The sequence below is a fragment of the Saprolegnia parasitica genome, assembly GCF_000151545.1.
Source record: "Saprolegnia parasitica CBS 223.65 unplaced genomic scaffold supercont2.67, whole genome shotgun sequence".
Lineage (NCBI taxonomy): Eukaryota > Oomycota > Saprolegniomycetes > Saprolegniales > Saprolegniaceae > Saprolegnia > Saprolegnia parasitica.
This window is the reverse complement of record NW_012156461.1, coordinates 57466-70645: the sequence shown is the minus strand read 5'-3', so window position 1 is coordinate 70645 and position 13180 is coordinate 57466. Positions and strand designations below refer to the sequence as shown.

The 13180-nt window shown below is 58.6% G+C and overlaps 7 protein-coding genes across 7 annotated transcripts; 1 reads left to right on the top strand and 6 right to left on the bottom strand.

Moving 5' to 3' along the window:
- Positions 1–376: 376 nt before the first annotated feature.
- On the bottom strand, positions 377–1516 carry SPRG_11624 (hypothetical protein; the record flags this gene model as incomplete). The annotated part of the gene is made up of 1 exon (XM_012350572.1): positions 377–1516. The coding sequence occupies one exon, from the start codon at positions 1514–1516 to the stop codon at positions 377–379; it is 1140 nt and encodes a 379-aa protein (XP_012205962.1).
- Positions 1517–2189: 673 nt separating this feature from the next.
- SPRG_11623 (hypothetical protein) lies at positions 2190–3400 on the bottom strand. Its single transcript, XM_012350571.1, has one exon. It carries the CDS (start codon positions 3378–3380, stop codon positions 2214–2216), a length of 1167 nt encoding a protein of 388 aa, XP_012205961.1. The 5' UTR covers positions 3381–3400; the 3' UTR covers positions 2190–2213.
- Positions 3401–4159: 759 nt separating this feature from the next.
- On the bottom strand, positions 4160–5362 carry SPRG_11622 (hypothetical protein). Its single transcript, XM_012350570.1, has one exon. The coding sequence runs from the start codon at positions 5338–5340 to the stop codon at positions 4231–4233; it is 1110 nt and encodes a 369-aa protein (XP_012205960.1). The 5' UTR covers positions 5341–5362; the 3' UTR covers positions 4160–4230.
- A 360-nt stretch (positions 5363–5722) lies between these two features.
- On the bottom strand, positions 5723–6972 carry SPRG_11621 (hypothetical protein). Its single transcript, XM_012350569.1, has one exon. It carries the CDS (start codon positions 6954–6956, stop codon positions 5787–5789), a length of 1170 nt encoding a protein of 389 aa, XP_012205959.1. The 5' UTR covers positions 6957–6972; the 3' UTR covers positions 5723–5786.
- A 1737-nt stretch (positions 6973–8709) lies between these two features.
- SPRG_11620 (hypothetical protein) lies at positions 8710–9888 on the bottom strand. Its single transcript, XM_012350568.1, has one exon. The coding sequence runs from the start codon at positions 9862–9864 to the stop codon at positions 8752–8754; it is 1113 nt and encodes a 370-aa protein (XP_012205958.1). The 5' UTR covers positions 9865–9888; the 3' UTR covers positions 8710–8751.
- Positions 9889–10732: 844 nt separating this feature from the next.
- SPRG_11619 (hypothetical protein) lies at positions 10733–11146 on the top strand (the record flags this gene model as incomplete). The annotated part of the gene is made up of 1 exon (XM_012350567.1): positions 10733–11146. The coding sequence occupies one exon, from the start codon at positions 10733–10735 to the stop codon at positions 11144–11146; it is 414 nt and encodes a 137-aa protein (XP_012205957.1).
- Positions 11147–11361: 215 nt separating this feature from the next.
- Positions 11362–12574, bottom strand: SPRG_11618 (hypothetical protein). The gene has a single exon (XM_012350566.1). The coding sequence runs from the start codon at positions 12566–12568 to the stop codon at positions 11492–11494; it is 1077 nt and encodes a 358-aa protein (XP_012205956.1). The 5' UTR covers positions 12569–12574; the 3' UTR covers positions 11362–11491.
- Positions 12575–13180: the final 606 nt, after the last annotated feature.

Below are 13180 nucleotides of genomic sequence, written 5' to 3'. Positions count from 1 at the left end.
CGCCGTCGCATTGGTTTATTGTTTCAAGAGCGACCAATCACAGCGATGACGACAGCAACACAACTTGTCCATCCCACGTGCCTCGGCCACCAGATACACCAAGCCCACGAAGCGGCATGAGCTGCACGTCATAGCAAGCCAACCCACTCGGCTATTCTTCAAGCGTATCGGCAGTAAACTTCCGAGTTTTGCTGGCGGAGTACTACACTGTAATCGCTGTCGATGCAGTGGATCCCAATCCTGGCACATATCATGTGGCCTCTTGTGCGAGGCGCTGAATAACCCACAAGAAGAATCCAGTGGCTACTCGGTGCTACTATACGTGTATAACGACATGATTAGATGTTCGGTATCGTTCCCGCCATGACGTGGCAGCCTACGCGTCGGTTACCGAGTCGTCTGACGACGAGCCGCCGTCGGTCTCGAGAAGCATTAGCACAGCCCTTTCAAACTGGTACGAGTGATCGGCGTAGAGGTCCATGAGGTACTGGCTCTCGATCGTCGCCGCATCAAGAGGCTTGTCAAAATTGGGCGTCGATTTCTGAAAGTACTTGACGACCGTCTCGTTCGGTGCCGTCGCCTCAAACGTCATCCACGATGCCTCGTCCGAGATGCGCGCGTCGACAGGGTACAGCGCATCTTGTGTGACGCTCCGGCCCACAATGGTCACATGGGACGGCGACTCGACGTACCGCCGCATGACAACACGCCGGACCATCGCGCCCACGGCGTAGCGCCGCTCGCTATGGACGTACGACGTGTGCTCGTCGATCTCTTCTTTGAGCTCGTACGTGCCATCAAGCGACCGCACGGGGTAGGCGCCGCGAAGAATGTCCCAGGCTACGCGCACGACGGCCTCTAACGGCACCGTCAGCCGCATGTGCAGTATCGTGTGCACTTGCACGACGCCGTGGAGCAGGACGGCTCGGTGGGCGCGCATCGGGTCGGTCGGGTCGATGAGGTGGGCCTCGACAAAAGCGCTCTCCAGCACCGCGCGCGTTGCGTCCGAGATGGCGTGGCACATGCGCTGGCGCGAGGGCAGGTCGGCGCAAAGGACCATGGCTTCTCCCTGGAGCGACGCCTCGGTGTCTGCGAAGAGCGAAAGGCGCGGCCGCTTGCGTACGATCGCCGCGAGCGACTTGGCAAACTTGACTTGCTCCTCCAACGACGCTTTGAGCCGCTCGTTCTCGCGCAAAGCAGCGAGCCGGCGCTTGCGCTCGCGCTTGGCCAGCTGCTCCCAGAGCGACGGCGGGTCCATGATTGCGCAGAGCTCGTTCGTCTCATGGAGGACGCGCACGTGCTCCTCGAGCGCGGCGACCTTGTCCTGGAGGTACTCGAGCTCGGATCGCCGCTTGTCTTTGTGGCGGTAGTACGCCGACCGCTGCTTTCCCTTGCGCACCTGCGCGTCGTCGTCGTCATCGTCCGAGTTGGTCGAGGTGCTCGGCGCTGCGCTGCGTGGGCGTCCTCGCCTCTCGTCGGGCGGCGTTGCGTCATCAGGCGCACCACAGCTCGCCATCGCGGACCGTCTGCAGCGATGGATCTGGATTGGTCAAAAAGACCACTGCATTGGCCGAATCAGATGGCGTGACCGCCGTAGACAATGCTTCCACTTTGTCGACACAGAACATACTAGACGACGTACAATTCCAGTGTGACCTCATACGGTATTCAAAAAGCAGCATGAACCTTTTGGTCTAGTCTAATGTGTAAACATACCTGCGAGGAAGCATGGTAGGTGGCGCGCGTCGAAGCGATTAGGGTTCGTTTCCGCACTTGGTCGTACCGGTCTGCAAATCGTTGTGGCCAACCAAGCAGCAGGCGAGGTAGCCGCAGAGGTGTCGGACGAGCGCTCCCCAGCGTTGTACGAAGCTAAGTCCCTGCAAAACTCACCAATATAGCCAACGTGTCGCCCAGTGTGTAGCTGTCCGAGCTCCCCCGGTTTACGCAAGACGTTTTCCGATGGCCCTGTACCCGACCTTGGCTATAATAGCGTCCCGTGACGATCGCTAGTGTCTCGTAGACGCGCTCCACCAGCTTTTCGCGGCGTCCGTATTCAACACAGAGGTGTGGCACGCGATTGAACGCAACGGGCGTCGCTACGGTACCGCGGCTGGCTTATCCCAATACTGTACGTTGACACATCGAGAACCTATGTACAATTTGATCACTATAATGCATCAGTGGACATTGGCGTTGCAACAAAACACTTGGTATTACACTTGGACAACATCGTCGGGTGGTATCGCGTCGCCAGTCGTCTTGGCGTGTAAGAGCGCGCGCATCGCTTGCTCAAACCCGAGCGAGTGCTTGGCAAACATCTCCATAATGTGCTGGCTCACTGGCACGCCCATGATGTGGCTCTCGAGCAGCGGCGCCTCGGCGAAGAACGGGATCGCCTTCTGAAAGTACTTGACCTCGGTGGTTTGCGACGCCGCGTCCCACTGCAGCACCATCCACGACACCTCATGGGCCAAGCCGAGGCGCGGGTCGAAGGCAAACACCTCGTCTTCGTGCACGTTGCGGGTGACGACGACCACGCGCGAGTCGCTCTCCCGGAAGCGCTTGAGAATGATGCGTCGCTGGATCTTCCCGAGCGAGTAGTGCCGAAGACTGCCCACATACAGCGTATCGACATCGACTTCTTCGAGCACGCGGTAGATACCTTGGACGCTCGCAACCGTAAAGACGCCTCGCAAGACGTCCCAAATCGCGCTCACGGTCTCGGCGAGCGGCGCGGGCAGCCGCGTGAACAAGATCGTGTGCACCTCAAGGAGTCCGTCCCGCAGTATTGGGATGTATTGCCGGCCTTCTTTCGGCGACTCGATCAGCTTGGCTTCGATAAACGCGCTCGTTTGGCTCGCGTAATCGCGGTTGGCGATCGCATGGTACGCGGCGCGGCGCGCGATCGGGTCTGCCACCAGCCGGTAGTGCTTCCACTGCTCGTGCGCGTCGACGCAGACGTACCGCGGCGTCGGCGACTTGCGAATGAGCGCCGCGAGCGACTGAGCAAACTCGACCTGCTCGCTAATCGCTTCCTTTAGCTCGCGGTTCTCGACGAGGACATGCGCACGCTGGACCCGCTCCTGCTTTGCGAGCTTCTCCCACTTGCTCGGTGGTTGAAGGATGTCGCGCAGCTCGTTGTCTCGCGTGAGCTGCTCCAGCTCGGCCTGCAGCTCGTCGACCTTGCGCTTCAAGAAGACGAGCTCGTCGCGCTGTCGCTGCCGATGGCGCTGCAGCGCGAGCCGCTGGCGTTCGCGGGACGATGCGCCCAACGCCTTGTTTTCGGCGGCGAAGACGGAGCCGTCGATGGACGCGAGGTCGCAGTCGGCGAGGATGTCGGCGCCAAAGAGACCGCCGTCTTGCCAGCCTTCGTCGCCCATCTCCACTGTGTCGGGCGAGTTGCACTTGCCAGATCCTGTGTGCTCTGAAAACCTCCAAGAACAAATAGCCACCCAAATGTGATCGAGCAGCACCGATGCATATCCGATACCAGAGGGTTTCCAGACGATCTGGCACGTGAAGACGCAACCCATTGCACCCGCGGGCGACCGACGCGAGGTAATATCGTTTTGTAATAGATATGGACATGAAAGGAATGATGCAAACGAGGTAGAACGACCGAGCCAACCGCAGCATCGACCAAGGTGTACGTACATGGAGCTGGATGGTGCTGCATCATGAGTCATGAACGTCAAGCCATCCGGCGGCTTGAATTTCAGAGCAGCTTGTCGACGCATTTACCAAGGCTGTCAACACCAGTAAGCGTACAATGCTTTGTACCAGGCAGCACCAGGTAGTATATTCTTGATCGGCGGCGAGAGTTGGCGCTCCAACTTCTCATTTTGGCGATAAGATTTAGTACTTGGACTAGCCCTATGTCAACAACGGCATTCCACCGGCTACATGCACGAGGACATGGTGTAGCATGGGCCTTCCCATGGCATCGCGCGATGAGAGAGCACCCGCTGGCAGCGATGTTGCGTTCAAAGATTGCATTGCGTTTGTCAAATCTGCAAGCGCACGCACTGTCACCCGCAACCAAGTGGATTCGCCAAGAAGGAGCACCAGTTTTTCTTGGTCCCCACCAACGGCTCCGTCTTGTCCAGATGCAATAGCTCGCTTCTGGATGAGCTCTTCTTGCTCAAAGAACCTTTCTTACCGTGGATGCCAACGAGACAGACTGTGAATGGGCTTCATAGAGTGTTAGAAGGTGGTACGGTAGGGCCAGCATCACCCGGACGGCGGCGCGGACGACGCGAGTATGATGCCTGCGATCTGGTCGCGAATCGCGCGCTCGTAGCTTTTGGTGATCTTTTGGAAGAGCAGCATGAGATGCATCGTCACCGGACCCTCGGCATCTTTGAACGACGAGAGGGGCGGGTGCACTTTCTGACAGTACTTGAGCGTGACGGCGCCCGTCGCAGGGTCCTCGATAAGCTGCGCCCACGCGACCTCGTCCATGACCGCGAGCTCGGGGTCGAGCGGGAACACGTCGTCAATCGCGATGCTCCGCGCTACGTACGAGACGCAGTGCGGGCGGTGATACCGCTTCACCAAGAGCCGGCGCTGGGCCTTGATCGGTCGGTGCAGCGATGAAAAGTACGACACGTCGGCGTCAATGTCGGCCAAATGCACGTACTCGCCGAGCACAGGCTTCAAGCGCGACGCGCCGCGGATGACGTCCCAGCCCGCCTGCACGGCCACGTCAAACGCGCAGTCCAAGTACACGAGCGCGATCGTGTCAACGATGAGCGCATCGCCTTCGAAACGCGCTTCGTTTTTCTGGAACTCGCTCGTCGGGTTGGTCAAGCCGGCCAGTGCGTACGCAGCGTCCAGCTTGGCGATCTCGCTGTCGGTGATCGCGTGGTACGCCGCCATGCGCGCGCGCGGCTCCATCGGTAGCCTTAACGTGCGCTCCGTGGTTGTGTACGAGCTCGGGTACAGTGACCGCGGTCGCTTGGACACGATCTGCACGAGCGAGTGCGCAAAGTCCACTTGCTGGTTCAGCGACGCGCGGAGCTCGTCGTTCTGGTCCATGGCGTCTTGGCGCCGCTTGCGCTCCGCTTTGGCGAGGAGCTCCCACTTGGCAGGCTCTTCGGCCACCGCGGCGCGCTTCGCGTGTAGCAGCTCAAGCTTCTCTTTGAGCTCCGACACCTTGTCGTTCAAGAACGCAAGCTCGGTGCGCGTGCGCTGGCTGTGGCGATGGAAGGCCTCGCGCTGCTTGCGCTTCTGTTCTGACCGAGGCGATAGCGGCGGCTCCGCTGTCGAGGCCTCGAGGGCGGCAACATCGAGGCCATCCAGCGCGGCCTGGACCTCGTCTTCCCACGTCGGGCGCAGCATCGTTTCCAGTGGAATAGATCCCTTTGAAAAATAATATTCTTGCGTGAGTTACAGGGTATGGATCTGTCACGTGCTACGTTGCACCCACTAGAGAGGGATTCGTTCAAGCCAGTGGAAGAGACACTGGAATATACTCTGTTTCCGTTTCATGCGAAACATCCTTCGACCACAAGCTGCAACGACAGTGGCTCTTTGGCTTGGACCATGCCTGTTCACTGTCAGCCAAGAGCCGGTACAGCCAGCCTATGTACATCGCAGTAAGGGAATCCAGTAAGGGAATGATCTCCTTGATGAGAGCCTGCTTGCCATCGTTGCTGCTGGCTCCGAGACCGCAACTAGAATCCATCACCACCACCACGATGACATCACAAGAGAAGCGACGTAGGATGGACGACGACATGTATTAGATAGGCGGTAGTAGGGCGTTGTGACGCAAAAGCGGCGCCTTACAACTCGGTGTACGTGCCGAGACTCAGTTTCTGCACTTGGGCGTGGATCTCTTCTTCGAATTTGAACATGCCCTTGGCGTAGAGCTCCATGAGGTACTGGCACGCGAGCTTGGACTCTTCGTCTTGGCTCTTGGTCACAACAAGCGACGGCTTGGCCTTCTGAAAGTACTTGAGCTCCGTGAGCCCCTGCGCGTCCATCTCGACCGACATCCACGCAATCTCGTTCGCGATCGCATAGTCGGGCAAGAGCGGGTACAACTCGTCGTCGTAAATCGACCGGTGGACAATCACACACCGCGTCGGGTTGGTTTCGAAGTACCGCTTGGCGATGACGCGCCGCTGGATGTTGCCGACCGGCGACTCCCGCTTCCCCGTCACGTATGTCATGGACGCGTCAAGCTCGAGCATCATCTTGTACACGCCTTGGAGGGCCATGACCTCGGCAGCGCCGCGCGCAACCTCCCACACGGCGTCGGCGACGACGTTGAAGAGGACGGGAAACTTGCACCGGATGATCGTCTGCACCTCGAGGCAGCCGTCGTGCACGATCGGCACGTGGCGCCGACCCTCCCATGACGTCTCCATCAAGCCTGCTTCGATGAACGCGCTGTTAAGCTTGGCGTACTCGCGGTCGACGATCGCGTGGTAGGCTGCGTCACGCGTGACGGGGTCGGCCACGAGCTTGAGGAGCTTCCACTGGTCGGTTGCGTCGGCGTGGTTGATGGCGAGGCGCGGCTTCTTCTGCACAATGTTGACAAGGCACTCGGCGAACTGGACCTGCTCTTCGAGGGCTTCTTTGAGCCGCGTGTTCTCGAGCAGCGCCTCTTGTTCGCGCCGGCGCTCGTTCTTGGCGAGCTTTTCCCACTTGGACGGCGGATGCAAAATGTCCTGAAGCGCTTTCGCCTGCGTCATGCTCTGCAGATTCAGTTGGAGCTCTTCGACCTTGGACTTGAGGTAGTTGAGCTCGTTGCGCTGTTTTTGCCGGTGACGCTGGACGGCGAGGACTTGCTTGGACGGTTGCTTCTTCTTTGGCGCGGTCTCAGTCTCGGAGCTACTCGAGGACGCGACACCGGGCGGAAGGAAGATGTCGTCGAGCATGTTGTACTCGTCAAAGGTCAGCGGCGCCGGCAGCGCCATGCTGCTGCTGCCTGCTTGCGGCCGGGCCATCGTCGGAAGGATGAAGCAATCCGAGTTCTTACTCTTGGCGCCTGGAGCATCGTAAACCTCTTACAATGAATTCAAAAGGTCATTATCCGATATCAGAGGATCTAATTTTATCATCTTGCATTACAAAGACCAAGGTCAAGAAAAAACATGCCGAAAAAAAGAAGATGATGCATCGCGGCGGCAAAGTCAACCTGCCCAGATGGTGCGAACGAACGGCCGCCAAGATCGTCAAGCGCTCTCTCAATCACGTGAGAAGGTGACGCTCAGCCTCGCTAGATACATACTGACGTACCATGTAGCGCACGTACGTGGCGGTACGCCTCTTGAAAGAAGCTGTGGTAAGCAGGCGGTCGAGCTGCGGGAATGAATCGGCCCATCGGTGCTGCGGAGTGCAGGTTGAAGTTGCCTCGGACGTCGAATTGTGCAAGGTAGAAGCAGTTGTGTCTGCTGCCACCGACATGGATTTCGCGTGGGTCGGACGCAGACATACAAGCACCGAGAGGCTTTAGATCCTGTACTGGGCTTGTAGCGTTCCTGCACTCGTACAGTCTCCAGCAGAAGCGCGATGTGGGCATAAACAAGGCTGTGCACGTCATGCAAAGCCGAGGATGACGTCAAAGGATACTACATTGCTCGTTTCGCATGAGCGTGCTCTGGTTCGATTCTGGTTCATTTTCTGGTTCATGTTCTGGCGTAAAGCGACACCAAATCTGCCTTACCGGTATTGTAGCAAGTTATCAGTGAAAAGGGTGCATCGCTTCTGCTGAGCACAAGACAACCGAACTCCCATCACGGGTAATTGGAGCTATCGGAGATGGCAGCCGAAACGAGCGGCATCGTTTCGACTGGATAGTAGGATTGGCGGCGCTTGGTGTCGCCTCCAAGTGCATTAAAAGTTATTTCCATCGTGATAGCACCAAAGCGCGTGGATTCAAACGGAAGAGGCTTTGTAGATTGGTAGCACTCGAGCAAGAAGGTGGTGTCTCGAGCATCTCGAGCTACGTACCATCTTTTTCAACGTGTTGAGGCTAGGCGACTGCGGCACGAGTTCATCCTCTCTGCTGGTACGGGCGACGATGATCAGCGCACGCAGCTTTCTGCCCCACTCGTACACGTCGCTACTGCTGCATGTCGATGCAGTACTTGTTTGCATTGTTCGTGTAGACCATAAAAGTTCGCAGGAGCTCGTGACAGCTCAATGACACGGCGATAACTGTGCACGGGCGTGAGCGCTTGCCACTGCGCGCTGGGGGCTGTCAATAGGACACACAAGCTCGCAGCCATTTGTGTATGCGCCGCAGCACAACCTCTGCACACAGCTTCAAGTGCTCTTGGCGTGCAGGCTGGAGCGAACAGTTCTCGGCTATGGAGCCGAGGTGGTTCTTCCACCCCAGGCATTCAGCTACCTGCTCGTGCAGCGACGACGGCATGGTCATCGTTACGCAGACCAAGGTGCCAACGCGACAGAATATTCGAAAGGATTCCATTCCAACCCTTCGAACCCTTCAACCTCCAGCGCCTCGCAGTAGCCAACTCCTTCCTGCCGTACATTGTACACGGCAAAGAAGACAAGAGACACGTCATGTCTCTTGTAGGCAGCAACGACAAAGGTGCTTCTCATGGGCTTCTTACTGACCACCTACCTCTACGTGCTCTGGAGAGGAAGGTTGCGCTGGTAGTAGAAGTAGCTCAGCTCGATGCATCTCGTCGCGATAGGTACCACAAGCACTCGCTGACGATGATGACATCAACGTGCTACAGACAAAGACACTTGATGACTTGTAAACGTATCTCGTCAGCCATAGGCGGCACTGGCTGCTGACTTTTTCTCGGCAAACGCCGCTCGCTGGTGCGCGGTAAACTGCTTGTCGGCTTCGAGGAGGAACATGCGCAGCTCGTTCCGCGACGCACCGTGCAGATCTTGCATGTACGTTCGAATCTCGTCTGGCGAGCAGTCGTGCCCGGACGTGAATGGCTGGAGCTTGGTGAAGACCTTGAAGAGGAAGCCAGACTCGCATGGCTCGAGGAGCATCCAGCCGACTTCGCGCGCGACGTCCCTGCCGTCTTCAAAAGGAAAGAGCTCGTCGTCTTCGACGCTTCGCCACACGAGGACGAACCGGTTTGCCTCCATGTACCGCTTGACGATGACGTTGCGAACGCTGGAGCCCAGCGTGTAGTGGCGCTTGGTCGTAATGTATGTTATCGTGTCGTCAACCTTGGTGAGCACCTCGCGGTACCCGGTCGGCGACGCAACGATAACGTTTCCGCTCATAATGTCCCAGATGACACGGGTCATGATCTCAAAGTCCATGGGCGTGTCGAAGCGACGAGGTAGCCGGACGCAGACGCGGGCTTGGATCTCGAGCGTTTGGTGGAAGACGCGCGTCTCGAACGAGTGGGGCACGGCTCGCGACTCGACGAGGCCCGCCTCCAAGAAGGCGCTGCGTAAATGGTGGCGCTCGCGGTCTGCCATCGCGTGGTAGCCCGAGTAGCGCAGGAGCGGGTCCGCGCCGAGGCGCAAATGCTTCCACTGGTCGTTCGGGTCCATCGCCACGACGAGCGGGCGCGGTGTCTTCCCGATGAGCAGCGCGAGCGCCTGTGCGTGCTCGGTATACTCTTTCACGGCGACCTTGAGCCGACGGTTGTCGGTCCTGCTTTCGCAGAGGCGCTTGCGCTCCGCCTTGGCGAGGCGCGCCCACTCGCTCGTCGCGGGGTGGGCTGCGTCCGCGAGCTCGCGGGCGGTGGCGAGCGCTCGCAGCTGGCCCCGGAGCTCGGTCACTTGGCGCTGGAGCGACGCGGCCTCGGCGTGCTGCCGGTCCATGTAGCGCTGGTACGGCGACCGCTTGGGCGCTGCGAGCTGCGTCGACACGTCGTCGTCCGTCTCGGGCGTCGACAGAAGCGCGTCCATTCGTGCACAATACTTTAAAGCGCGTTACGTAAAACACAGAAGAAGAAGAAGCGTTGCAATAGGCGCCAGTGGGAAAGCTACTTGGTCGTGCTGACACGTTGCAGGTGCCATCTTGATGATGACCTCGCAGCCTCGTTTGCGTGAATGCGTTTCTTGATGGTCGTACATACCTTGCTGGACTCTGACGAGCTTCTCCCGACCGTGCACGCACACGATACAGCTGGGGCATGGTACGAGCACCCTGCTGCGAGCCGGCTAATCCACTGCAAGCTACGGCATGTTTTCCGATGGATTGTGGTAATGCAGCCTGTTGCTTCTCGCCGAGACACCACATAAGTGTATCGGTTGGCACATCGCACTCGGTGGCGCGTCGTTGCTGCTCCAGCTCGCGGCACCATGGTGCGGGGACACGCAACTCCGTGCCTCCCACCACTGGCCACAATGAGTTCAAGTCACTTCGACACGTGCGAGGCGTACGCTGGGTCCATGTACTAAGCTTACTGGATCGAATGATCGGTTTCGCTGAGCGTGGTCCTCGGTCATGACCTTCTAACCCACATCACGCGTAGTAAAACAAAGGTTTGTTCTCGTGTTGACGTGAAGCCAAAGGGTTGCGACCGACGCGAGCGAGCACTCATTTTGGCCAAGCGATACGGGCAGTTGTAGACGTTGCGTCTCGCTGAAACCACCACAAGATTGCTTCGTACAGACCCATATCATACTACTCGGTAGTAGCATATCTCTGCGGCCGTCGTCAGTTCCAGCGATCCGTTGGGTTGCAACTGAGGAGGTCCTTCGGCGGAGCAGCACCGGCAAAATTTGATGCTCCAGTCGGTAGTATCGAATTACCACTGCTGCGCTTCGGTGCATGCCCAGTCGCCAGTCGCCGGCGCTCGTGCCCGCCATGCCTATGTCGTGGACCACCACCTCGGTGTCGCATCTCTTCACGCCCGAAGAGCAAGACATCTTGACGACGCTCGTCGAGACTCGTCCTCGCTCGGCGTATCAGCGCTACATGGACCGCCAGCAGGCTCAAGCTGACGCGCTCCGCGTCGAAATACGCCACCTCGAAGAGCCTCTTCACACGCTGCAAGCGGCGCAGCAGATCCAGGATCCTGCGCCGTGTGAGTACTCGCAGCTCGCACGGAACGAGCGCCGGCGCATGCTCAGCGCGATTTTCGAGAACCGACGACTGCGGGCCGCGGTGCAAGAGCAAGCCGACTTTGCCACGAGCCTCTCAAAGCTCCTACACAGAGAGCTACCCACGCCCTTTGCGCGGTGATATACTAGTACTAGTACACTGTTTGTAAAGACTCGAGTGCATTTGTTTCGCGCGAGTTGCTTGGCAGAGCAGCATTGCATTGCTCTACTTCCATTATGGCACTTGTGGCCCTGAAGCATGCCAAGCGCGCAAAGGCATCTATCTAATCGCAAGTCTGACGGTGGGTGGAGGTGCTCCGTGGACGCAATCCCTTCGATGCTATCAGAAGCCGCCAATCCATGGTTGTTATGACGTCGTTGTTGGCGTGCATAACCGTCTCCGACGCACCCATTAGATTAGTCAAACACCATCTCGCCGCTACTACACTGTAGGTCGCACAACTGGCGTCTCGATGGCGCCAGAGGTTCACTGAATACGACTCCTTAACGCAACGCGATCTTGGACCTCGTGCTTAATGACCTCGGTCGCGTCGCTAAACGTGCCGTGGATATCGACGAGGTACTCGCTAATGAGGCGCGGCGACATTTCGCCGTCGTTTGCCCGGAACGGCTGTGTCTTGTGAAAGTACTTGAGCAAAATTGCATTCGGAGTCGGCTCGATTGTGCACCACATGACCTCCTTCGAGACGTCGCAGTCGGTCGTGATCGGATACAGCTCGTCGCCTTCGATGCTGCGCCCGACGACGACGCTCCGGGTCGTCTCCTTGTAGAGCTTGTAGATCATCCGGCGCTGGGTCGTCCCGAGTCGGTACGGTTTAGTGTTCATCGAGTACGACACGCTGTCGTCGACTTGGTCGAGGAGCACACGCGTCTTGCTGCGTGTTGGAATCGTGACCGCACCCCGGAGCACGTCCCATAGCGTCGCAGAGACGAGCGCGAGATGCGCGCTCACGTCGGCGGCGCCAGGCAGCGGCAGCGCCACGGCGTACTTGGATTGGATTTCGAGCGTGTGGTTGTGCAAACGGGGCTCGTGGCTCGGCGCTTGCGCCGCCGACTCGATGAGCCCGGCCTCGATGAACGCGCTGTTGAGGAGCTTGTACTCACGGTCGACGATCGCATGGAAGGCGTCTCGTCGCGCGCTCGGCTCGCGCACCAAGTGCAGCTCGCGCCACTGGTCGCGGGGGTCGGTCGGGAAGAGACAGAGCCGCGGCTTCTTCCGGAGGAGCGAGGCGAGCGACTCGGCAAAGTGGACTTGCTCCTGCACTGCGGCCTTCAAGCGCTCGTTTTCGGCGAGTGCATCGTGCTGTCGCTTGCGCTCGTTTTGTGCAAGCTGCTTCCACTGGCCCGGCGGGCGCACGGCCTCTTCGACTTCCTTGTCCAGCATGAGCACCTCGAGCACGCTGTGGAGCTCGGTGATCTTGTCTCTGAGGTACGCCAGCTCCTCTTGCTGCCGGCGCACGTGACGAGTCGAAGCAGGTACCTTGGCGTCACTGCTGTTGCTGGACGGCGGCGTGGCGGCCAAGAGCGTGTCCCGCGACTCCATCTTGCTCGCCGCCGGAATTCTGAGCGAACCTCTAATACTTGATACTGCATCATCGATTGCAGTGGTGGCCTGACATGCGAATCAGCCTTTTCGCCACCTCATCAAGTGCTCGTAGTCTGATGCGTAGACCACAACAGCGCCTAGCCTCCAAGAAGCAAGGGTGTGACTCACCATGCGTTTCCTGCATGTGATGATGACCCAGGCGACGCGCGATGCACGATGCAGCAGGTTATGTTGGGGTCGGCTCGCTGGTGCCTTGCGCTGTCGTTGTGGTAGGTTCCGATACAAGACGTTGCAGCGAGAGCGAATATCTATCCGCGCTGGGCCCGCTGCCTGTCGAGTACATCTTGAGAGCTGGGCCTTGTGCTTGGCCATCCACCTCGGAGAGCCCTAACAACGTACCATCAATAGGCACCCCAGAGCCTCTGGACCAGCGGGTGCACTGGTCCGTATACTGTGAGATTTGCAAGACTAACTCTGCAAGCTCGGGCTCGCCTCGATCAACAGCGCAGCACCCTTAAAGCTGTTTGCACGCGGGCTTGTCGTCCTCGCCGCTCCGAGTGCCACGTATGTACTGTAGTTATCATGGTCAGGCAAATATAAGGTTAAAGA

Bases quoted from the DNA above. Each gene is read 5' to 3' on its own strand.
- SPRG_11623 (XM_012350571.1), bottom strand. From the start codon at position 3,380: ATGGGCGACGAAGGCTGGCAAGACGGCGGTCTCTTTGGCGCCGACATC.
- SPRG_11622 (XM_012350570.1), bottom strand. From the start codon at position 5,340: ATGCTGCGCCCGACGTGGGAAGACGAGGTCCAGGCCGCGCTGGATGGC.
- SPRG_11621 (XM_012350569.1), bottom strand. From the start codon at position 6,956: ATGGCCCGGCCGCAAGCAGGCAGCAGCAGCATGGCGCTGCCGGCGCCG.
- SPRG_11620 (XM_012350568.1), bottom strand. From the start codon at position 9,864: ATGGACGCGCTTCTGTCGACGCCCGAGACGGACGACGACGTGTCGACG.
- SPRG_11618 (XM_012350566.1), bottom strand. From the start codon at position 12,568: ATGGAGTCGCGGGACACGCTCTTGGCCGCCACGCCGCCGTCCAGCAAC.